Source organism: Crocuta crocuta, unplaced genomic scaffold (genome assembly GCF_008692635.1).
Source record: "Crocuta crocuta isolate KB4526 unplaced genomic scaffold, BGI_CrCroc_1.0 scaffold140, whole genome shotgun sequence".
In the NCBI taxonomy this organism is placed as follows: domain Eukaryota; kingdom Metazoa; phylum Chordata; class Mammalia; order Carnivora; family Hyaenidae; genus Crocuta; species Crocuta crocuta.
Genome location: NW_027527775.1, coordinates 4240743 through 4266090, shown reverse-complemented (window position 1 = coordinate 4266090; position 25348 = coordinate 4240743). Strand labels below are relative to the sequence as shown.

At 35.7% G+C, this 25348-nt stretch overlaps 1 protein-coding gene across 3 annotated transcripts in view; it reads left to right on the top strand.

The window, feature by feature from the left end:
- Positions 1-25348, top strand: part of TUSC3 (tumor suppressor candidate 3) — a 250951-nt gene that overhangs the window by 74466 nt on the left and 151137 nt on the right. For all 3 annotated transcript variants that reach the window (XM_077772704.1, XM_077772707.1, XM_077772697.1), the window contains exon 2: positions 16185-16354. In XM_077772704.1, coding sequence (XP_077628830.1) covers positions 16185-16354 — 170 coding nt within the window. The remainder of the gene's footprint in view (positions 1-16184; positions 16355-25348) is intronic.

Genomic DNA, 25348 nt, shown 5'->3' with positions numbered 1-25348 from the left:
ATAGGGGAGTTTCAAGGCCTGTCAAGAACTAGCCGTGTTCAAATGCTTTGAGGGTTACAGAATAGCAGAAATGTGGATCTTTCCTCAGGGAAATTTTCTGAGCAGAGCTCAAGTTGATAAAGCCACTACTTAAGAGTGTTCTTGGAGGGGCGCCTCTGTGACTCAGTGGGTTAAGGTTCTGACTCTTGATTTTGTTTAGATCCTGATCTTAGGGTTGTGAGATTGAGCTCCATGTCAGGCTTTGTGCTCTGAGCTGGGTGTGGAGCATGCTTAAGATTCTCTTTTTCTTCTCTCTGCCCCTTCCTTCTCTCTTAAAAAAAAAAAAAAAAAAGTGTTAGTAAAAATATTTATAATGAGTTTCTAGAAAAAGTTTGCATAACTGAGTATTGTAATATATAGGGGACTGCACATAGATTGTGGCTGTTTGTTTAGTACAGTGAATTGCCTTAAAATTCAGTTTTCATAAAAACATTAAGATAAAAATATAATTCAGAAAGCTGAGCACCTATAGTTAATAATGACTATCTTAACTTCATTAATACGTGAGACCTGTGAGTCCTTGCTGTTTACAAGATAACCAGTAAGGACAGGGTTTCCCCCTTGAAGAATCTAATTTTTAGATTTCATTTTCCTTTACTGATACATGGTCAGTTTATGGTACCTGTGTCCCTGTTTGTCAGGCTTGTGCCGGAGCAGAAGAAACCCAGTCTTTACTGACAGGACCAGTCTAGGTTTCAGAATTTTTCTCTGTACTGAATTTAAATTAGCCACGATCAATCAGGTAGTGTTCATAGAAATAAGATCCTACGGGCCATACTCTCCTGAGTTGGCACCAAGCCATTTTACTTAGCAAAGTCACAACTGTCACACATCAATATAAATAATATGTGTATTGTAATGATAGAGCTTATTTGCTATAAGCCATTGAGAGTAGGATTTGTCCTACTTATTTTTCATTTTCCATAAACTAAAGACGATGCTTGTCATGTAATTAGTAATTCATAATGCTTGTTAATAAATTTAGCATAATGCGTGTTGTGTGATAAGTGCTCAGAAGCACTTAGTAACTCTGAGATAGTAGGTGGTGAGAATCCCCACTGTAGATATTCCTTTAGTAACACAGTCCTTGTTGCTGATAGAAACTGACCTGAGGCAGGGAGCAAAATTGGAGTACCTATCCTTTTGCAAGATGCTGTGCTAGAAGTTTTCCATATGTTAACTCAATCTTAACATCCTTATGTGATATTATTTCAATGAAAAAGATGAAGAAACTGAGCTGTACAGAGTAATTTGGGCCAGTCACATTGCATGTACATACAGAATCATCATTTGAGCCTGAACCATCGAATCCTTTTCTGTTTTTAAAATGGACATTGGGCACTTTGTCAGCTTTATGAAGTTAGACCATATTCCATGTTAGGGATGTTTCTGTGCTCCGTTAACTTGGAAAGTTCCCTTAGGCATGAGTAAAGGAATAAGAATTTTTTTTTTAATGTTTTTTTTAAATTTATTTCTAGGAGAGAGAGAGAGACAGTGTGAGCAGGGGAGGGTCAGAAAGAGAGGGAGTCACAGACTGAAACAGGCTCCAGGCTCTGAGCTGGCAGTCAGCACAGAGCCCGACGCAGGGCTCGAACCCACGAACCGCGAGATCATGACCTAAGCGAAAGTCGGACACTTAACCGACTAAGCCACCCAGGCGCCCCTAGGCATGAGTATTTTTTTATTCTCTAGTGGGAACAGGGAGTTGAGATGCATGAGCATCACTATCTTCAAGAGACCAAAAGAGCTACCCAACAGAGAAGGTGAAGTCTTGAAAGTAGTAAGTGAAACTGTAGCAGGAAGAAAAACTCCCAACCAAGAGAAGTACAGATGGCTCTGGAAAGGGAAACACTTGGAAGGGACAGATGTACTCAACCTTGGCCATAAACAAGGCCGTATTTCTGTCACCGAGCAATGCAGCAGTAGAATAATCCCTATTTATGGACATAGCTCAATGTGTGAGTCTTTCTTAGTAGATTTTAAAATTGTGTTCTAAAATTGTACTCAGATTAATACATTTCTTCCTTACTGAATAATTCTGTGCTGTCTTATAACTTTTTTTTTTTTTGAGAATTAGCTCAACCTTCTTTACAGCAGATGCTCTTTAAAGTTTGAGTTAACTGTGATTCTCTAAAAAGCTCCCTTCCTAGAGCATTTTTTTTTCTGTGAGGTGCTATGAGGTTTCTCTTATGCAACATGTGAATTTGAGTATTAGGATATTGATTGCAAGAGTTTTTTTTTTATAGTCTCTGAAACCAGTAAGATTCTGCAGTATAGTGTAGAGGTTTAGTGGGTGTACATAGGAATAATAAAACTGTCTGGGAATCATGACTCTGCTGTTTGCTAGCTGTCTTATCTTGGACAGGTTACTTGGCCTCTCAGTGCCACGGTTTCTTGTCTCTAAACTTGAGATAGCCATGATCACCTCCCTCACCTGATTGTTATGAGGCCTGATGAATTCCCTGGTATAAGGAAAGTGTTTTGTGTAGCACCGAGCATATAGTGAGCACTTGATACCAGCATTAGCTATTATTATTACCATAGATCTTGAAGGTTCATTACTGTTATGTTTATAATACCTTTTCTTTTTCATATATTTTTCTAGACCTAATAATTTAAAACTTTTAAAAAATATTTATTTTGAGAGTGGGTGAGGGGCTGAGAGTGAGTGAGTGAGACAGAGAGAGAGAGAGAGAGAGAGAGAGAGAGAATCCCAAGCAGACCTCATGCTCCTATTATAGAACCTGATGTAGGGCTTGATCTCATGAACCATATGATCACGACCTGAGTTGAAATCTCATGCTTAACTGACTGAGCCACCCAGGTTCCCCTAGACTTAATTTGTTAGTATAGTTCAGCATCTTCAGAAATTGTTGCTGTTTTGTCTATTTTTTTCACATGGACAGACATATTTACTAAGCATATATATTGTTTTTTCTACATACAGGAATTTGTGACTTACCTTTTTAAAAACTGGAATGTTTCTTTCAAAAAATATGTAACAGGGGCCACANCGCCTGAAATATAAACTTGGAGGCAAGTCCCTCAGAGCAGTTTCAAGCCTCTCGCCTTCCCCCCTTGGGATCGAGCTGAGCCAGAAGCACAAAAGTGCAGCGGCCGCGCGTCCCCTCCAGGTCGGGCTGGCAGCGAGGATCAGTTTCGCCTGGGAGGAGTCTGTCCCGCCTAGGGTGAGCTGGACAGCAGGAAACCGGGTCCCTCTGTGTCCCGAGCTGAGGTTTTTCTCTTCTTCAGCGACAGGGACAGTGTCTTGAGCAGTTCCGGCCACTATTTCTTTTTTCCCCTAGACTCACTGCGGCTCCCCGCAAAGGGGATCCCCCCTCCCTTTGTGCCTCCGGTCCCAGCCCGATTTTATCTTCCTCAGTTCGCCCTCATGCTGTAAGATTTTCTCAGCGGACTGTCTCCTTTTCCTCCCCAACTCCGGGATTCTGTAAGGGCAACTGGCTTCAGGCCTTCTCCGTGTGAGACATGGGGGCGAGTGAAATGTACGTAGCTCCCTACTTCTCTGCCATCTTGCGTCCTCCTATCAATAAATATATTGATTAGTTTGGTTAAATGTTAGTAAATGAGTCCATAGGTTCTAAGAGGTGAAGTGACCTGCCCATGCTTTCCGGTTTAGTGACCAGAACTTAGCTCTTTTTCTTTATTTTACAGTATTTGTAGACTTTGCTTGGTACTCTAGGCTGTAACTCTGGGTATTCTCATTAAGGATGGTTTGCTTAAGCGTTGAAGCTAGAAGTATGCAGATAGAAATTTAGTAAGTATTCCTTATATTTCTTAGGCATTTTTTTTTATTTTTACAATTTAAGTGTAGAATTTTAATTCAGAACATAAAAGGTTTTCAGGGTGCCTGGGTGGCTCAGTCGGTTAAGCTTCCAACTTCAGCTCAGGTCATGATCTCACGGTTCGTGGGTTCGAGCCCCGCGTCGGGCTCTGTGCTGACAGCTCAGAGCCTGGAGCCTGCTTCAGATTCTGTGTCTCCCTCTCTCTCTGACCCTCCCCTGCTCACGCTGCCTCTCTGTCTCTCTCAGAAATAAATAAAACATTAAAAATTTTTTTTAAAAAAGAACAAAGGTTTTCTTTCTTGCTGAGGTACTTTCCCCATAATTTTGTTCCTATGATTTAGGAATATATAATGGTCAGTACTTACAGGGTTTGTGGCATGCTCAACAGTTAAACGGGGGTACTTTTTAAAATCAGAAAACTACATAAGATCTGACTACATCGTTTGATGATATTTTTCTTTTTTAAAACTGACATTACCAGAATCTCAGAAGTCAACCATTAGGCCCTTTGGTTATTACCCATCCCCACTCCTAAAGTTAATGACAATCTTAACTTTTATTTTTATAGCTTACCTTTAGTTGTTTTTGAATAGTTGACTCATCACTGGCGATATTTGTCAAATTCAAACAAATTTTTCAAGTAGTTGTTGTTTATTCATTCTCATTGATGTATAGGATGTATTATATGAACATACCACAGTTTATTAATTCCTTCTACTGCTGATGAACTTTTGAGTTGTATCCAAAGAGGAACTTTTAAGAATTATACTACTATGAACATGAATGTACATGCCTTTTGGAGAGCATTTATATATGCATTTCTATCAGGTATTGATCTAGGAATGATCAATGAAACTGTTGATTCATAATACATGCTGGTAAGTACTTTTCAAATCCATTGTACCATTTTACACTCCCTTCAACAATGTAGAACATCCAGGAATTGTCTTCCCACTCTCCGCAGTAGTCTTTCTGGTGGGTGCTTAGTATTATCACATTATGGTTTTCGTTTGCATTTATTTGATGAATGATCATATCGAGCATCTGATGTTTGCAGATATTTTCTCTTGGGAAGTACCTGTTCAGATCTTTCTCTGCTCTTTAAAAAGTCATATAGTCTGTCTTTATTGTGAGTTGTCAGAAGTTCTTAATAGATCCCTCTTATAAATAAAGTCTTTGTCACTTTTATGTATGGTCAGTATCTTCTCCCATCTGTGGTTTGCCTTTTCTCTCTTTATTGTATCTGCCAGAAGTTAGTAAAGTTGAGCTTACCAATGTTTTTATTTTATGGTTAATAATTTCTTCTTTTTTTGTTTTAGAGAAGTATAAGTTTGATTATCCCCAAACTATGAAGATTCTAATGTAGTATTTACTTCTAAAGGTGTTGTTTTACCTTTCATATTTGTGCCTGAAATCCTATTTGGAATTAACTTTTATGTATGGTGTGAGGTATGGGTCTAAATTCAAGCTCAAATTTGAATAATCTACAAGTATTACACATTTCTTTTTCTCTAAATGGTATGCATTTATATAACTGTTGTTTTAAGGTTTTAATGAACTAGACTTTAGGGTAAAAAGTGGTGACTGGGAAACTGTTTAATTAGATTAGCATATGAATGTTGGGAGCAGAGAATGGGGGGTAATTGATACACCTGTTGCCTCTTGTGATAGCTTTTTGGCAGTAACAGTTTGAGGTGCTCCTCTTGTATTGGTTTGGATAATGGAAAAAAAAAAAGAAAAGAAAAACCTGTAATTGTTGGCCAGAATCAGAATTTATTTTAGATAGATTTAAAAATCTTTTTTTTTAATTTAAGTATGTTCAATGTTATTTTACATTTTGAGAGAGTAATTTTGGCGTATCTTTTATATAGCTGGGTAGCTGGTTTATACAAGTCATAGCCACAACTTGAGTATTTTCTGTGGAAAGCCCATGATTAAGCAGGTTTTATAATGGTTCTATTTAGTCATATTTTTGGTCATTGAGACCATCTTACTGAATAGACTAAGACTAACAGCTGTCCTTTTCATGTCACTTGGCAAAATAAAAGTTTAAGGGGTTAAATGTTCTTTCATAGTGATTAGGANATCTCAGTGTGGTTTTGATGTGTATTTCCCTGATGAGGAGGGATGCTGAGCATCGTTTCATGTGTCTGTTGGCCATCTGGATGTCCTCTTTAGAGAAGGTCTGTTCATATCTTCTGCCCATTTCTTTACTTGATGGTTTGTTTTTCAGGTGTGGAGTTCGGTGAGTTCCTTATAGATTTTGGATATTAACCCTTTATCTGATATGTCATTTGCAACTATCTTTTCCCATTCCATTGGTTGCCTATTAGTTTTGTGGATTGTTTCCTTTGCCGTGCAGAAGCTTTTAATCCTGATGAGGTCCCAATAGTTTATTTGTGCTCTTGATTCCCTTGTAAAAGCCACAAATCTTAATTTAAGTTTTCCGGGTGCTGACTCTTGACTCCTATTTACCTCCTTTGCGATCATATTTACTGAGACCTTTGAGGATCTTCAGATATGTAGTACCAAAATGATGTCTTCTAGAAGAATTATACATTGTGTGTGCATTGCCTTACAGTCATGAAGGTTTTTATATTTGATCACCTCACGAAGGTACTGAGTATGTGAAGACAGGTAGAGAACAACGAATGTAGGTTGAGAGGTGCATTTAACATTGGAGCAGGGTCTTAGTAGGAAGTGACTAGCCCATGACATTTAATTTTTTAAAACAACTTTATTTAGGTATATATTAAACATCATAAAATTTACCAATTTCAAGTATACAATTGAGTGATTTTCATTAACTTTAGCCAAGTGGTACATCACCACAAATCAGTTTTAGAGCATTTCATTCCTCTAATAGCAGCCTCATACCCATTTCACTTAATCCCTGTTCCTCCCTGCCGGCCCACGCAACTAGTTACCTATTTATTTCCTCTATAAATATGCCTTTTCTGGGGACTTCATATAAATGGAATCATACAGTGTGTGGACTTTTTTATATCTGGCTTCTTTTAGTGAGTTTAATGTTTTTGAGGTTTATCCATGTTGTCCCATTTCTAGTACTTTGTTGCTTTTTATTTCCCAGTAGTATCCATTGAATGGATATACCTCATTTCCTTTGTCCATTAACCAGCATTTAGGTTTTGATGACATTTAAATTTAAAATCATGCTTCTATAAAACTGTAAATTTCTTTGGCCATAACGTGGTAATTTGTTAATAATCAGATTCTCCTTTGCTAAGGTATTTAGTAGTTTATACTTGAAACAGACTTCTTGGGTTAGAACTATAGATTGAAATTCAATCTTGATATGTTTTAAAATAACAGAGGTACAGCTAATCAGATCACTTCTGCATGTTACTTCCTAAATAGAGAATCTGACACTTGAGTCTCTTTAATCATGTGTTCTAAGTTTACTTTGAAAATTTTTGCCCTTATGCTTAAGTGTGTTGTTCACATATTGACGCTTTGAAAATATATTTTTCTGTATTAACTAAAAACCTATAAGCAGTTGGAAACTACACAGTAATTCCTTATCTGGGCTTGTTTTTGCCATATATCATGCATGCTTACAAAGAGTTACTTTCTAAGTCTAGTTAGGGAATGAAATTAGAGAAACTTATACAATAAACTGTCACTGAGTAGAAAGATCTAATTTTGTTTAAATAGTTGTATTTTTTTTAAAAAAGAATGTATATGCGTATGTGTATACATATATAAAATATGCATTTGTATATATATATATATCTGTATAACATACATATACACAGATATCCCATTACATAGAGATAATAGTCCAGGCATTAATGATAGAGAAGCCAAGTTTGAATCCCTTTTAACTACTTATTAATTTGATCTCAAGTAATTTAGATTCTCTGAACCCCAATTTTTATGTGTAGAATGGATTGTTGGTATGGTACCTGACATACTGTAAAGTGAAGATGCCCAGTATGATGCCTGACACATTGGAAGTACTTACTAAATATTTGTTCCTTTCCATTGATTTGAGCCTCATACTACGGTACAGATGCTGCTGCTGCTTTTTAAAAATAAATGATTATGATTTCTGTAATGAATGTAGTTAAAAGTCATTGTCTCTTTTGACATTAGTGAGGTGGGAAGGCAAAAGTTTTAATTTGGCTTAGATAGATTTTATTTTTTTCTTTGTTTCTAAAGGTCATTTATGTTGTTAACATAGTTACTTGTATGCCTTCTAAAGTTTCCTTGTGTTTTTCTGGTCTACACAGATGAGAGAATTTAGAAATGAGTCGAAGGTATATATTTTAGAGTAATTTCAGATACCTTTGACTTTGGGATTTTTGGCTTTTAAACAGGGAAAAGATGCGTTAGGCAGGACATATAAAAACTGATCACTTTGCTTCTTATGGATAGAAAATGGAATAAAAGTAACTGACCTAGCATATAGAAATACTTGCAAATATCTTCTCCCATTCAGTAGGTTGCCTTTTAGTTTTGTTGATTTGTTTCCTTTGCTTTGCAAAAGGATTGGCAAGGATGTGGAGAAAAAAGAATCCTCATGCATTGCTGGTGGGAAAGCAAACTGGGCAGCCACTTTGGAAAACAGTATGGAGACACCTCAGAAAGTTAAAAATAGCAGTACCCTGTAATCCAGTAATTGCACTCCTGGGCATTTACCTAAAAAATACAAAAACACTAATTCAGAGGGGAACACGCACCTCTGTGTTTATTGCAACATTATTTACAGTGGTCAAGTTATGGAAGCAGCCCAAGTGTGTATTGATTGATGAAATGATGAAGTAGTGCATATATATGGTGGAATATTATTTAGCCATAAAAATGAAATGTTGCCATTTGCAACAACAATGGAAACAACGGATGAAGCTAGAGTGTATAATGCTAAGTAAAATAAGTCAGAACGACAAATACCATGATTTCACTCATGTGGAATTTCAGAAATAAAATTAATGAACAAAGAAAAAATAAAGACAAACCAAAAGACAAACATTTAACTATAGAGAACAAACTGATGGTTACCAGAGGGGAGGTGGGAGGAAGGATGTGGGAAATAGGAGGTGGGGATTAAAGAGTACACTTATGATGAGCGCTGTGTAATGTATACAATTGTTGAATCACGATTTTGTGCACCTGAAACTACAATAACACTGTTAGCTCTACTGGAATTAAAATAAGTTCGTATCCATATCAAAAGAAGTTGCACATCTAAATACAGAAGCTTAAGTTTATACCTGTTCTATTTCTACATATTGGAATAGCATCATAATAAAAATAATTAAGACACTTGGGATACGGGCTGCAAGAATTCCTTTTCTTTAAAGAGGGATCAGGGCACTATTAAAGTTAGAAAAACATCCCTCTATAAAGCCAATGACGTCAGGGACTATATCATATTTACTCTTCTATTCTCAGGTCCTAATTCGGTGCCTGGCACGTAGGAATAGGAGTAACTTAGTAAATATTTTTTGAATTCAGGAATGCTTCTCACATATAAATGTATGTACCTTTGGAACTGTGCTTCAGGTTTTCAGGGCAGGCGTCCAGTATCATCCCACATACTGGGCGATGAGTCTCTCAAAATCTGTTCATTTAAGAGTTTGCCTGTTTTATTTTTTTCTCACCTTCATGATCCTGATCCTAGTATTTTAAAAAACTAGAAATAATTGTTCATTTTGAAAATGTGTCAGTATACAGCAACACGTAAATATAATTATCTCTCTAAACTTAGAGCACAGAAACTTTCATTCCAACTTCGACTGACCAATAGGTAAAACTTGTGCATATTAAAAACTTTAGGGACATAATGTATTTTTATATCATATACTTATGCTTGACTTTTTAAAAATTCTGATACATGATTTACCTTTGAACAACATTGGTTTTATAACTGCAGGTCCACTTATATGTGGATTTTTTACAGTATAGTACTATAAATATGTTTTCTCTTTTTTATGACATAATTAACATTTACTTTTCTCTAGCTACTTTATTGTAAGAATACAGTGTATAGTACAGATAATATATAAAATTTGTTAATAGACTATTTTTAGTCTCAGGCTTCCAGGCAAGAGTAGGCTATTAGTAGTTAACTGTTTGGGGGATTAAAAGTTACTGGCAGATTTTCAGCCACCTGGGGGGCCAGAGCCATTAACCCAGAGTCTTTCAAGGGTCATCTGTGATTTTAAACCTACAGAAAAGTTGCAGAAATTGTACAGCGGTCCTATATGCCTTTCACTTAGTGTCTTCCAGAATTAACATGTACAGTTACCAAAAATAAGACCTTAACTTTGGCTCAGTATTATTAACCAACCTATAGACATTATTCACATATCACTAGTTATTTCACAGATGTCTCCATCCTGTTCCAGAATCCATTTCAGAGTTCCACATTGTATTTAGTTGTCATGTCTCTTTCGTCTTCTCCATTCCAAGACAGTTCCGCAGTCTTTCCTTATTTTCTTGAACTTGAGACCTTTGAAGAATACTGGTCAGTTATTTTGTAGAATGTTACTAATGTGGGCTTGTATGATGTTTTTTCATGATTAGGTGGCGGTCATGTGTTTTTGTCAAGAATACCACAGAAGTGATCTGCTCTTCTCAGTATCAAGGAATACAAGATATTTATCTCTTATTACTGTATTGTTAACACTGATTACTTGGGTAACGTGTCTGCAAGATTTCTCCACAGTCACAGTACTATTTTTCTATTTACAATTAAGAAACATTTTTAGGAAGATACTCTGAGACTATGCAAATATTGTGCTTCTCAAAATTGTACCTACCAGCCTTAGAACCAATTGATACTTTCTGTGGTACTCCTGTTAACCATACTACCTCTCTGTTTATTATTTGGAATTCGTCTCTAAGGAAGAGTATTCTCTTTCTCCCATTTGTGTGTGTGTATGTGTGTGTGTGTGTGTGTGTGTGTGTTTTAACAGTTTTTTTGGTTTACTTATTTATTTTGAGAAAGACAGACACGGTGCGAGTGAGGGAGGGGCAGAGAGCAGGAGAGGGAGGGGTTCCCAAGTAGGCTTTGCACTGTGAGTGCAGAGCCTGACATGGAGCTTGAACTCATGAAACTATGAGATCATGTCCTGAGCCGAAACCAAGAATTGAATGCTTAACCTACTGAGCCACCTAGGTGCCCCGCTCCCATTTGTTTTTTCATTCAGTTATTATACGCTTAAGTATGGACTCAGGGACATTTTTTTTAATGTGGTTTAGAATTAAATACTGTAGTCATTTTTGTTTTTACTTAAACTTTTCAGCTTTGGTTATTGGAGCTTTTTCTAGTTGGTTCCTATGCCCTTTGACATGCCTTTTTTGAGCACTTACTTACTTTCTGGTACCACAAGATAATCTAGTCTCATATTGTTTTTCTCTGCCTCAGCCTTTTAATCAGCTGCTACTCTAGGAAACCTTGGTTCTGTTTAGTGGAGAAAGATGTTTAGAAACTAAGATCTCAGTGCTACGTGTGCTCACTGCTGTTGGGATGTTATTGTTCCTCAGCCTTCTCATTGAGCATAGCTAGGAAATATATTTATGGTACTCCATACGTGTGTGTGTGTGTGTTTGTACATATGTGTGTGTATGTGTATATCTGTTTTAAAAGCCATAGTTAATATGGATGCCTCTAACTCCTGTTTAATACCACAGCATTCTTTCTAGTTTTCCCTTTTCTTTACTTATAAGTTCTTTTTTGAAAATAATAAGCCCGATTATTATATATATTTAATCTTTTGTTCAACTCTAGTACACTCATAAATTAACACACTTGCTAATCTTGTGAGAAATAAAGTAGCAAACTAGAGTATGGGGTTTATGTATAATTCTTTTCTCTTCAGCTTTAAGAGTATCCAATCAAGTACTATTTTCCAAAGTTATGTGTATATGATTGATTTGTAATATAGTGAGCTTTGTTTTTTAGAGTTTATATTTCATTTCAGAACCTACCCCCTACCCCCCATCCTCGCTGACTTTTAAAAAATACTTAAAATTCATTTTTGGGTTGTCTATTTCTGTGGGTTTTGGCAAAAGCCTAGTTGTGTTTCCATCACCACATTGTGAGAGACAGCACTTCAATTGCCCCTCCTGCTCATATTTTGGAAGAAAATATTAAAAGTTGTTTGGTACTTGAAATGCATAAGAAAATTTTACCAGTGGATTTTACTGGTGTTTGGTTTGAATAACCACATTAAGAGGGAAACTTAAGTTAGTAATCAAGCAGTTAGCATATTAAAGAGAATAGGAGGGAGACTTCTTAATGGCACCATCATTTGTTATTCATTGTGGGGCCAGAACATGGATTTGGTTTTTCAGATTTTAAAGAATTGAGATTTTTTCATTGTGTAAATTGAAACTTCTTAAATAAAAACAGCATAAAATTGGAATTTTACCTTTTTCAAGGCATGACTGTGTAAAAGTTATGTTTTGACATCGATGTTGAATGTGACTGTGTCCCCCAAAATCTGTAGCACAGTGGCTGTCAAAGCATAGAATCTGAATAGTCAAAAAAAGGAAAGATTTATATTTGACCAGTTCTGAAAAGAGTAACTACCCAGTAACTGAAAGTGTACTTTATAAAAGGAATTTGGAGCACCTAGGTGGTGCAGTTGTTTAAGCCTCTGACTCACCATTCGTGAGTTCGAGCCCTGCGTGGAGCTCTTTGCTGACAGGCCTGGAGCCTACTTCGGATTCTCTCTCTCTCCCACCCTTTCCCCATTTGCACTCTCTCTCTCTCAAAAATAAACAAACATTAAAAAAGAATAAAAAAGAATCCACCTTAGGCAGGTTATAATTATACATTTTTGTTGTTTTATTTTTAAGGGGCAGATGTAACTTAGTCTCTGGCAGTAAGAAATACTCTTCGCACTAGGGATTTTCACTGGTGATCAAGCCAGTAACTGAGCCTAATGTTATCTGCAAGATGGAAGCACTTGGGAAATATGAATAACAGCCTTGTTTACTTCTTTTCTTTAACACATGTTTTGGGGGAATGAAAGTGTATGTGGAATATCTGTTAACATAGGTGGATGTTTGTGGAAAGTGAGTGCTGGATTCTTTCAAGTCTTGAAGCCTTAAAAAATTTTTTTTAAAGTATATAAATCCCAAGAAAAGATATTTTAGAATATACTGATATGTTTTTCTCAGCTAATTATGATGTTGTGACAGAGTCCAGTTGTGAAACTACGAAGGTCAGCTACCCATATCCGCCATTTAGAGTATTCCTGACAAGCTGAAGTATATTTCATACTCTCTTAGGCATATGTTGCAGAACTAGATTTTTAACTCCTAAAAGGTTAATAAACAATCAGTATTTAGTATTTGACTTGATCTTCTTCTTCTTCTCCTTTTTTTTTTTTTTGATTATGTTTCCAAATTATGTGATTTAAAGAATGTATTAATTGATATTTTGGGGAGGCAACTCTCTGTGGTGCTCTCATGTTTCTGTACCTCTGAACACAGGTATTATCTGGATTGTCTTTTCAAGGATATTGTTATACAAATAGATATAAATTGACTTTAATTTAGATTTCCTTAGAAGCCTAGACTTAGAAAAAGCTCAGGACAGATTTATTTCTTTTTCAGAATAATAAAGATAATTTTTACCTCTAGAGTAGAGGTTGGGCAGATTTGCTTAGCAGTACCTTTAAAAGATTGGGTTTTCTTAACCTTTGAGTTCTTTAGCTGTAACGTAAACTCACTAAATGAGGATCGCCTATCTGGGCTGTTCCACACCAGCACTATGGGACGTGGATGACAACATGGAGCTCACGGTACCCGTTGTACCATGAGAATGGATTAACAAATATGCTGTAACAAAAACGATGTGCTTATAAATGGAATCACTTCTATGTTGAATTAAAAAGAAATATATTTGAAATCATAGAAACAAACAGTAGAAAAGTGGTTGCCAGGAGCGGGCCCATACAAGGGTGGTGGTGGAGGGGGTCAAAGAAACTTGGTAAAAGGATGCACACTTTCAGATATAAGGTGAATAAGGCCTGTGGATTAATGTTTAACATGGTGACTATAGTTAATAACACTGTGCAGTTGAAATTTGCTAAGAGAGTAGAACTTAAATGTTCTCACCCAGCCCTTCCCTCCCCAAAAACAAGAAAGTGAAACAAGGTATGCTATGTGAGGTGATGAATATGTTAATTAATTAGACTGAAGGAATTCTTTCACAATGTGTATGTATATCTAGTCATCCTGTTGTACACTTTAAATACCTTACAGTTTTGTCAGTTATATACTTCAGTAAAGCTGGAAAACAAATAAACTTTGTCAGAGAAAAAAAAAAGGATATTTCTGACTCAGGATTCTTGTTTTTACCAGCACACTTGAAACTGGCTTCCTTCCTTGATAACTGAAAAAGTAGAAGTAGAACAAAATCATCTACCTTTCACAGTTCTTTAATGCCTTGATAGATGTATATTGGTGTAAAGATGTGATTGTTTTTAACAAGAAAAAATAGAGTAAGCTTATTATAGAATTGCAGAGTTTTAAAAGGAAAATGTGTCGGGGGGTGCCCAGTCAGTTAAGCGTCCAGACTTGATTTTATCTCAGGTCATGATCTCACTGTTGGTGAAATCAAGCCTCACTGACAGTGCTCAGCCTGCTTGGGATTCTCTTCCTCTCTGTCTTTTTCCCCTTGGGTCGTGTTCTCTCTCTCTCTCTCTCAAGATAAATAAATTTAAAAAGAATAAGAGGAAAGTGTGTGTGTGTGTGTGTGTGTGTGTGTGTGTGTGTGTGTGTGTATTTGATGAGAAAAGTATGTTGAAATACCCTAGGAACCTGCAGATAAATAGCTGTTTGTTAGACTAGTTCTTTCTCCCCTCATTAGTGTGTTAGGACCTTGCTTGATTGCCAGTCTGGAGGTTCTGTCTGTACACAGAGGGTCACAGTCCCTATAAATAAAATATTTTATTTTAAAATTATTGCAGAAGAATTTATAGATACCGAATTGACTCATTGAGCGTTGGGGTAAACAATTGAAGATTTTAAAATTGCATTAAATATATGACAATTTTTTTTATAAGACAAACACTAGTAAATTATGCTTAACATGGAAAACCATCAGAATTAAAGGCCTACATTCAAATATAATAAAACCCAAATGTTTTGAGATTAGGATGAATTTCAGCTGGTAATTTTTTGTTAAGATAAAATTTTGTTGTCTTTTTTTTTTAAGTAACAATTATCCCAGTAATTAGTTATAACACTAACTTCTTTTTCAGTATGTCAGTCTGCCATTGTGCATTTATCTGAACATTGTGTCCAGTTACTAATGAAGCAGGCCTCTCTTTGACCAAATTACGGCCCCTCCCTCACTTCTCTCCTCTCTCTTCCATTTCTTTTGGTTTATCTTTTTTCTTCCTCAGATAGGTGCAGAGCAGTTCAGGAAGCTTTTTACCCTAACTTAGGGTAAGATGCCTGTCTCTCTTTCTCTCTCTTTTTTTCCTTATTTGAAGCTTTATTGGGTTATCATTGGTATCCAAAACACTGAACACCCTTAATATATATATTGATGACTTCGAAATATGCACACATCTGTGCTTCCATTACCACAGAGTACCGAACACATGCATCACCTTCAAAAATTTCCTTGTGTTCTTTGCGTGTATGCGTGCCTGTGTGTGTGAGTGTGTTTAACACTCAACATGAGGTCTGTCCTCTTTAACATATTTTAAAAGTCACAATCCTCGGTCATTAACTGTAGATACTGTGTGGATCGGGAGATCGCAGGAACTTACTCATCTTTCTTAACTGAAACTTGATTCCATTGAGCAACAATTGTCCCTTTCCTCCTCCCCACACCGCTGGCAACCACCATTCTTTTCTCTGTTTCTAGGAGTTTGACTATTTTTGGTACCTGATACAGGTGGAATCATGCCACATTTGTTCTTTTGTGACTGGCGGAATACTCTGTATTTTTATCCATGTTGTTGCAAATAGCAGGATTTCCTTCTTCTTCTTTTTTATTAACCCTGGACATCCTTTTTCAGAGCCTTCTTATATTTGTTTTTGATGTAATGGACAGCTTTTTTTTGCTGTATTTAGTGGGTAGATTAGGGAAAAGCATGTATATTTTATCTTTCTCGAAGTGGCAGTCTGTTTTACTTTTGATGTCTGTTTTATAAACCTTTGCAATATTAGGAAAAATAAGATGAAATATTTTATGCATATAGAGACAATAATGGATATATTCACCAAAAGAAAAACTTTTAGCAGAAATTAATTTGGGGTAAGATATAATCTTGTGTATTCAGTTTATATGCAATGCAAAGTGGAGGATTTTAACCCTGTGTAAATTTAAATGTCTGTGTTTAATTGCAGAATCTTTTAGCGGAAAAAGTAGAACAGCTGATGGAATGGAGTTCCAGGCGCTCAATCTTCCGAATGAATGGCGATAAATTCCGAAAATTTATAAAAGCACCACCTCGAAACTATTCTATGATTGTTATGTTCACTGCTCTTCAACCTCAGCGGCAGTGTTCTGTGTGCAGGTAATTTATGTGTTCTAAAAAAATTGAAAACTATTATCCCGTGTTTGTATATTTATTACATTTAAGTAAATCTGTGTAAAAGAATTCAACAGCTGTTCAGGGTTATAGTCCACTATAAATGTGCACTTAAAGGTAAGTTCAGAATCACTGTATTTTAGAAAATAATTTTGGCTGATATTCTTTAGCTGTGTATAATACTTATTGACCAATCCAGGAGTAATCATAAAATAGATTTGCTTCTTTATGTCTTGTATAAAGGTAAATGTGTGATAGAATTAGTTTCACATATTCCCTGTAAATCACCTAATTATATTTTATGGGCAATGAAGTAACCTCCTTAACCATATTCTATTGTAACAGTTTAATCGAGAGGCATACTTTTACCTACAGAAATCCATTTACTTTTAATTACCTCCAATGATTAGAAATTTCTTCTATGAAACAGAAGTAAATCATTTAAATGAATAAAATATTTTTTAATGGGAACATACTAAAGAAAATTTTGGACAAGTACATATATGTATGCAACATGCTTTAAAAATGGTTTCTAATGTTGAAATAATTATAGGTTCACTTGCGGTTGTAAGAAATAATGCAGAGAGATCCTATATACCTTTGGCTCAGTGTCCCCCATTGGTAACATCTTGTAAAACTGTAGTATGATATCAAAAGTAGGGTATTGGTATTGATACAGTGAAGATACAGAACAGCTCCATTACTGTAAGAATCCCTCCGCTTGCCCTTTATAGCCTCAACCATGCACCCATGCCCGTTCCACTCCCGCATCCTGAATTTGTACTCCATTTCGTTGTTTTAATAATGTGATGTGGATGGAATCCTACCCTTGATGATATTCTGGGTTTGATTTTTTATAACTTACAATAATTCCCTCAAAATCCACCCAAGTTGTTGCATTTATCAATAGTCCTCATTCTTCTTACTACTGAGTAAACTTTCATGGGGCGAATGTACTAAAGTTTGTTAACCATCTGTTACAGGACACCTGGGTTGTTTCTGGTTTATGGCTGTTAACAGTACAACTTTTGTGAACATTCTGGCTCAGGTTTTTCTATGAACTTAAGGTTTCATTTTCCTGGGATAAAAACTTAAGGTTTCATTTTCTTTTGATGGCTACGTTGTTTGGTAGTTGCATGTTTTGCTTTATGATAAACTGCCAAGTATTTTCCAGAGTGGCTGTTATCATTTTACATTTCCTCTAATAGTGTATTAGTGATGTAGTTTTTCCATATCTTTACCAGCATTTGTCACTATTTTATTTTAGTCATTTTGATAAGTATGTAGTGATATCTCACCATGGTTTTATTTTGCATTTTCCTAATGGCATTAGATTGAACATCATTTCAACTGATTTATTTTCTGTATATCATGTCTTTAATGAACCATCTGTTCATGTCTTTTGCCCCTGTCTAATTGGATTTTTTTACTGAGTTTTGAGAGTTCTTTATGTATTGTAGATACTAGTCCTTTGTCAGACATGTAGTTTCCAAATTTTTTCACCTAGTCTGTGGCTTATCTTTTTATGTTCATAACAGATGTTTTGCAAATTTCTATTTGATGAGTCCATTTTACCAGTTTATTGTTTTATAGTTTTGTTATCCAAGTGAACTCTGACTAGCACTGCATCCCAATGTTTTTCTCTTATGGTTTCTTCTAAAAGTTTTATAGTTTTGTGTTTTACATTTTAATCTGATCTTTGGAAGAAATTCTGTAGTCTTTCATTATTAATGATGATACTAGCTTTAAGATTTTTTTTAATGTTTTTGTTTTTGTTTTTGTTTTTTGAGAGAGGGAGGGAGAGAGGGAGGAAAGTGAGGGGAAAAAAGTGAGGGGGCAAAGTGAAGGAGGGAGGAGGAGCAGCAAAGAGTGAGCAAAGAGCAAAACCACAGAATCTGCAGCAGGCTCCAGGCTCTGAACTGTCATCATAGAGCCAGATGCGGGACTCAAACCCACGAACTGTGAGATCATGACCTGAGCCAAAGTCAGATGCTTAGCCAACAGAGCCATCCAGGTGTTCCACTAGCTGTAACATTTTTGAAGTTGTTCTTTATCAAGTTAAGCAAATTCTCTGTGAGTTTGCTGAGAGTTTTGATCATGAATGTGTGTTGAATTTTATCCGTTGTTTTTGGTGTGAATTGATGGGATTTTTCATCTTTAGGTGCTTAATATGGTGGTACCTTATAGTAATTGATTTTTGGGGGGAGTGAATAGCCTTCTATTTTAGAATAAATCCTACTTGATTATGGTATATTCTCTTTATGTATTGCTGGATTCTATTTACTAATAAAAATATATTACAAATATGCATCTAAGTTTATGAAAATATTGATCTATACTTTTTATTTTTTATACTCTTTAGTCTAGTTTGTTATCAGGCTAATACTGGCCTCATAAAATGAGTTGGGAAATGTTCCCTCCTCCTTTACTTTCTGGAAGGTATTGTGTAAAATTACAGTTTTAGAAGATAGTGTTAGCTAGTGTTAATTCTTTAAATATTTGATAGAATTCCTCAGTGAAACCATCTGGGCCTTGTGATTGTAAATTGCATTATTTCATTATCTCAGTGGTTAAGGATAATTCAGATTACATATTTCTTCTGCTGAACACTTCTTGTTTTCAAGAACAAACAGTTTTTTATGTGGTCTCTCTACATCTTGACTCTCCACATTGTATATTTATGTGTAGACTTTGAGATTTTAAATTATTGTGAATTCTGTTGCAAACTGAAGTTATTAGTAACATGGGTCAATGAAAAAAAAGTTTAATTCAGACTAATTTGCAAAATGGGCATTTTGGTGTCTCAGAATTTTCTACAATCATTGGGTCACCTGGGTGGCTCAGTTGGTTAAGCATCCAATTCTTGATTCTGGCTCCGGTCATCATCTGTTTGCGGGATCGAGCTCCATGTCTTGAGACAGGGACTGTGCTGAGAGCATGGAGCCTGCTTGGGATTCCCTCTCTCCTCCTCTCTCTGCCCCTCCCCTGCTTTCTCTTTCCCTCCTCCCCTTCCCTCCTCTCTCTCTCTCTCTCTCTCTCTCTCTCTCTTTCTCTCTCTCTCTCTCCCCCTCTCTCTCTTTCTCTCTCTCTCTCTCTGACCCAATAAAGACTGTATGTTGGGGGCACATCTGAAAGTAGGTACAGAAGATAGTGAGTAAAGTAGTTGTGAAAAACAGCTTTGCAGGAGATTCTGGGCTCTCCTCCTATCATATATGAGGACCGGTACTCACATTGACATTAACAGGTTTGTCAGAATTGAGCCAGCATATTTGGATAACGGTTCCTATACCTTTAAGGATGCTGTAAAACCCTATTCAGACAAAAAACACCACCTTAGTTGGCATTTTGGTATAATGGTTAAGTTTCCACTAAAGATACGTGTCTTCTTGCATCCTATAATACTATATATTTCATGGAAATAATTTGCTTTTAAAAATTAAGTATATTGATTTCCTATATTTGTCACTATTAAGACAATGTATTTAATTGGTCATTATATGTTTTTTTAACTGTAACCTAGAAAAACTTTATTACCCAAGTATTTTACTTCATAGTTACTTAAAATTGTATGTGTTCTGATGACATAAACTATAACATACTGTTAAATGCTGTATCCTTTAGGTATTATTTTACTTACTGCACTATATTGTTAAGTGAATTATTAAATATGGAGTCTTAATTTTTTAATGACACATAGGCCAAAATAACCTGTGTATTATAGCCTATTTTGTAGCAAACTTTAACATTTTAGAAAAGTTTTAGATTATATAAAAATATCGAAGTTACTAGAAAAGTGAAGACAATTTGTAGATCAAGGAATGGGTGAGATTTTTAGAGAATTAAAAATAGGTGAAGGTTTAGAGACAAATAGAAAGTAAGTAGCATATGTGGTTCCCATATCCAGAATTCACCCCCCTCCAGAATTCTGATTGAATTGGTTTTTTTTGGGCGGGGGGATCTGAGGCATTGGCATTTTAAAAATATGATCTCTGGGTAATTCTAGTATACAGCCAGGGTAGAGACAGGGAAGATAAGAAGCAGGTATGTGATTCATAGCTTTGATTTATTTACTTTCATTGAGGAGAATCGGGAATGTGGAGATTTAACTAATTGAATGACCATGTAGCATTGGGAATCCTTTTGAAACCATAATGCCCAATTCTTGGTGAAGAATCTATAGAAATTAATGATTTTCTTCCCCAATACTCAGCAATCCAGGAGGAAGAACACCCTTTTTATTAGTTAACATGTTTGGTTTATTGTGTGAACTAGATTAAGCAAATGATTTCTGAGTGCTAGTAAGAGTATATTTGACGATTATATTTGAAACATGAATCTCTTTTTTATTTTCTTCAATAAAAAGTGAAATTTTCTTCCAGAGTTCAAAGTTGGGTGGTGGGTCAGAGGAAACTGGAGACAGCTGATAAGCTTATTAGCTAAATTTCACAGGAGTGAGGAACAGTTATTGTGTAAAAGTGGGATGGGTTTGAAAATTAGGAAGTAGTTATAAAAGATTTTATTGAATAAATAAATTGCTGACATAGAATGTAGATTACTGTTCATCTTGTAGAGACATTTGAGGAACTGCAAGGGTGTTTGTGGTAATATCTAGGTTATATACACGTATTTGAAATTACCCAGGATTTTCATGGAATTGGAAAGGAAAAAATTTAAGTGAGCTGGTAGAGGGATACTTCGAACTTTAGTAGATGGGGATGACAAATTTATTTATACTCTGGATCATGTAAAACCTCAAAGAAAGATCTATTACATAATTGTAGTTTAGCAGTGGTCTGTGATCTCTGTTGAGCCAAGAGAGCGCTGACTGTAACCCATAGAATAGTGGGCAGGGTGGATCAAAGAGACCCCAAGGTCACAAGTATGATGAAATACAGTTTCAAAAAAAATTTTTAAGAAAAATTACTCAAATTTTATTTCTTCATTATAAATTAAGCCACAGAGGAGATGCAGATTCATTGAGAATGGCAACCTATCATCAGTAGCCATTTTTTTTTTTTAACATGAATTAAATTGTCCTGGATCCTTCAGTGTCACTGTAATTTTGGGCCATTTTTTATAATACTGCTGTAATTTTTATAATTCTACAGAATCACTGAAAAGTTTATTGCTATAATTTTTTCATAGCTACAATTTAAAAATCTTCATGCTGTCCTCTGTGAGATGTTTTTGCCTTTTTTTTTTCTTTAAGAAAAAGTGAAATTTTCTTCTAGAGTTAACTCAGACTTAGGTTTTCCAGTTGCTCTTCTTTCTTTCTTTTTTTTTTTTTTAAAATGTTTTATTTATTTCTGAGAGAGAGAGAGACAGTGTTAGCTGGGGAGGGTCAGAGAGAGAGGGAGACACAGAATCCGAAACAGGCTCCAGCCTCTGAGCTGGCTGTCAGCACAGAGCCCGATGCGGGGCTCGAACCCACAAACTGTGAGATCATAACCTGAGCCAAAGTCGGATGCCTAATGGACTGAGCCACTCAGGTGCCCCTCCAATTGTTTTTCTTTACTGAAAGGCTTTTGAATGAGCTGTTGGTTTCCTTGTAAACCCTCTTACCAAATCATTCTGCTTTCCATTTACAGTTCGTTTACTCACAAATTTCAGAATTCAATTCTCACCTTTCTCAGTTCTAATATCAAACTCCTTGGCCAAATAAAGTTGTTAATTAAGACTGTTCAGTACAATTCTCACCTCCTCTAAGTGTTAACTCCAAACTTCCTTTATCATATCGTACAGTCAGGAGTATTTCCCATTATTGCTGAATCTGTTAGGTCTATTCTACCAGAGATACTCCCCTCTTCCAGAATTCACTAAAAATTGTAAAAACGAAATATCCTTTTCTAAGGTTATTATTATGGATCAATAGATGGAAGAAAAAAATCAGATAAAGGAAAATTAAAAAGTTATGTAGAATCAAGCAGGGTGCATATGTAACCAAAGTTTTGGTGCCTGTTGAAGATTAGTAAGTTACTGGATTTTAATAAATGAAAAAAACTAGTAATTATTAAAGACATTTTAAAATGGAATGTGAATAAATTATGATATTGACACATGAATGTTATGTGGATAATATCCTTCCTCCTCTAGGTATAATAATTTACTATGTATAAGCTATTGGGCCCCATGTTAAGTCATTTACATAATATCTCATGTCATTCTCACTACTCAGGAAGGTAGTTCTGAAGAAGTAACCATTTTATAAATGAGAACATCAAAACTAAGAGGTTATATAATTTATCCAAAGTCAACACCGCTAATACCTGTCAGGGTTGGGTTTTGGAATTCTGGAGCTATTAGAGGTTAATGTTTTCCTCATGTACATGTTCACCCTTGCCTTTATCTTGTGAACTGTACTTTGTATTTTGCTTTTGTGTCCCCTTCTAAGATTATTAATTTTTTAGGGCAGAGATCCATCAGCCAGCATTTCTTGAATTCATTAGATCATGAAAAGCTTTGATTCGGAGTAGCCGTCTCCTAGCAAGGACTGGCAGTTGAGAGACAGCTGGGGAAAGCTGTGTGAGAAAGAGCTCATCAGCCTTTGGTTTTATTACAGTGAGCTTACATCTCTTAGGAGATTAGATTCCAGAGTGAGCACAGAAGGTGAAAATGGTATAAAAATAAAATTACCCTTGTACGTAGCTTAAGCACATGTAAGTTCTTTATAAATGGTTTGGACACTGGAACCTTCTCATTTCCTCTTTTCTTTAGGTAATATTTCTCTACGTGCTTAATTCTTACTTAAGAATTCAGTATTTCTCATATGTTTGACCACCTGAACAGAGTATTTCACTTCTTTGTCAAAGACTGGCAAACGCTCATGTCATTCACAGGTTCTTTGCCTGGCTTGAGTGTTACGTAAGAACCATATTGAGCTTGAATGAATCCATGACCAGTGTAATATAAATGAGGATCTCACTTCTTGCTGAGCACCATCTAGTTTAATATTTTATTTTATTTTTTTAAAATGTTTTTTATTTATTTCTGAGAGAGAGACAGCATGAGCAGGGGAGGTTCAGAGAGAGAGGGAGACACAGAATCCGAAATAGGCTTCAGGATCTGAGCTAGCTGTCAGCACAGAGCCCGATGTGGAGCTCGAACCCACGAACCGTGAGGTCATGACCTGAGCCGAAGTCGGAAGTTTAACCTACTGAGCCACCCAGGCATCCCTAATTTTTATATTAAATGAAGACATATATGTAACTTACTCATTGTGTGAAATTTCTTGCTGGGTGTCTCTTTCTCAGATTGATAATTTCAACTCTCAGAATTTTCGGTGAACTCTGTGTGACATTGTAGCATTCTTGGAGTGCGTTGTATTTTCCATATTTCCGTGTTCCATTTCCATGTTTATAAGTCTAGTTTTAATCCCCTCAAATTTTAAATTTCAAACCTACCAAAAATTGAAACAGTAGTACAGGGACATCAGTCTACTTTTTACCAAGATTTACTAATTATTAACATTTTGGTTTTACCCTTTAAAAACATTTTTTTTAATGTTTATTCATTTTTGAGAGAGAGAGAGAGAAGGAGGGAGGGAGGGAGGGGCAAAGAGAGAGGGAGACAGAATCTGAGGCAGGCTCCAGGCTCTGACCTGTCAGCACCGAGCCTGATGCGGGGCTCGAACTCACAAACCACAAGATCGAGACCTGAGCCAAAGTCGGACGCTTACCTTCCTGAGCCACCCAGATGCCCCAGCTTTTTTTTTTTTTTTAAATACAGATAAAAAAATTCACCAAATATATCTGTAACTTTCAGACATTATGAAGTAGCACCAGTGAATACTTTTACGTGCAACTTTTCAGAAAAGGATTATGTTACAAATCAGAATACCATTATCAGTTTTAGGTGAACTGACATTAATTCAATGATATATTTTTCTTACACTGTCCATATTGAAATTTTTTATTTGTGTTCAAAATGTCTTTTGTGTCTTATTTTTTGTTCAACTTCATCAAAAATTTGAATTGGAAGTATCATTAACATACAGTATTAGTCTCAGATGCATAACATACTGATTTGACATTTATATACATTGTATTCACTACAAAATGCTCACCACAATAAATGTAATAATTACCATCTGCCACCCTACAAAGTTATTACAGTGTTTTGACTGTGTTCCCTGTACTTTTCATTCTCATGACTTCTTTAGTTTATAACTGGAAGTTTATACATCTTATTCCTTTTTACCTATTTGACCACCCCTTCCAACCCTCTCCCCTCTGTCAACCAACAGTTTTAATGAGTCTGTTTCTGTTGTTTGTTTGCTTGCTGGTTTGTTTTGCTTTTTTAGATGCCACAAAGAAGTGAAATGATATGGTAATTGTCTTTCTTTGTGTATTTCACTTAACATATTACCCTCTAGGTCTAACATACTGTCACGAATGGGAAGATTTTCTTTTTTAAGACTGAGTAATAATATTCCATTGTGTATATACCACATCTTCTTTATCCATTTAGCTATCAGTGGATGCCAGGGTTGCTTTCATATCTTGGCTACTGGTAATAAGGCTATAGTGAACATAGGGGTGTGTATATCTTCTCAAATTTGTGTTTTCTGGTTTTTTAGATGAATATCTTGAAGAGAAATTACTAGGTCATATGATACTTCTATTTTTAATATTTTGAGGAACCTCAATAGTATTTTCTACAGTGATTGAACCAGTGCATGAGTTTCCTTTTCTCTACGTTTTCAGCAACATTTGTTATTGCTTGTCTTAGTTCTAGCCATTCTGACAGTTAGGAGGTGATATCTTGTTGTGATTTGAATTTGCATTTTTCTGATGATGACCATCTTTTCCTGTGTCTGTTGGCCACCTGTATGTTTTCTTTGGAGAAATGTCTGTTTACTTCCTCTGCCCATTTTTTAATTAGATTATTTTGTTTTCTTGATGTTGAGTTGTAGGAATTCTTTATATATTTTGGATCCTAACCCTTATCAGATCTTTTATAAATATCTTGTCCTATTCACTT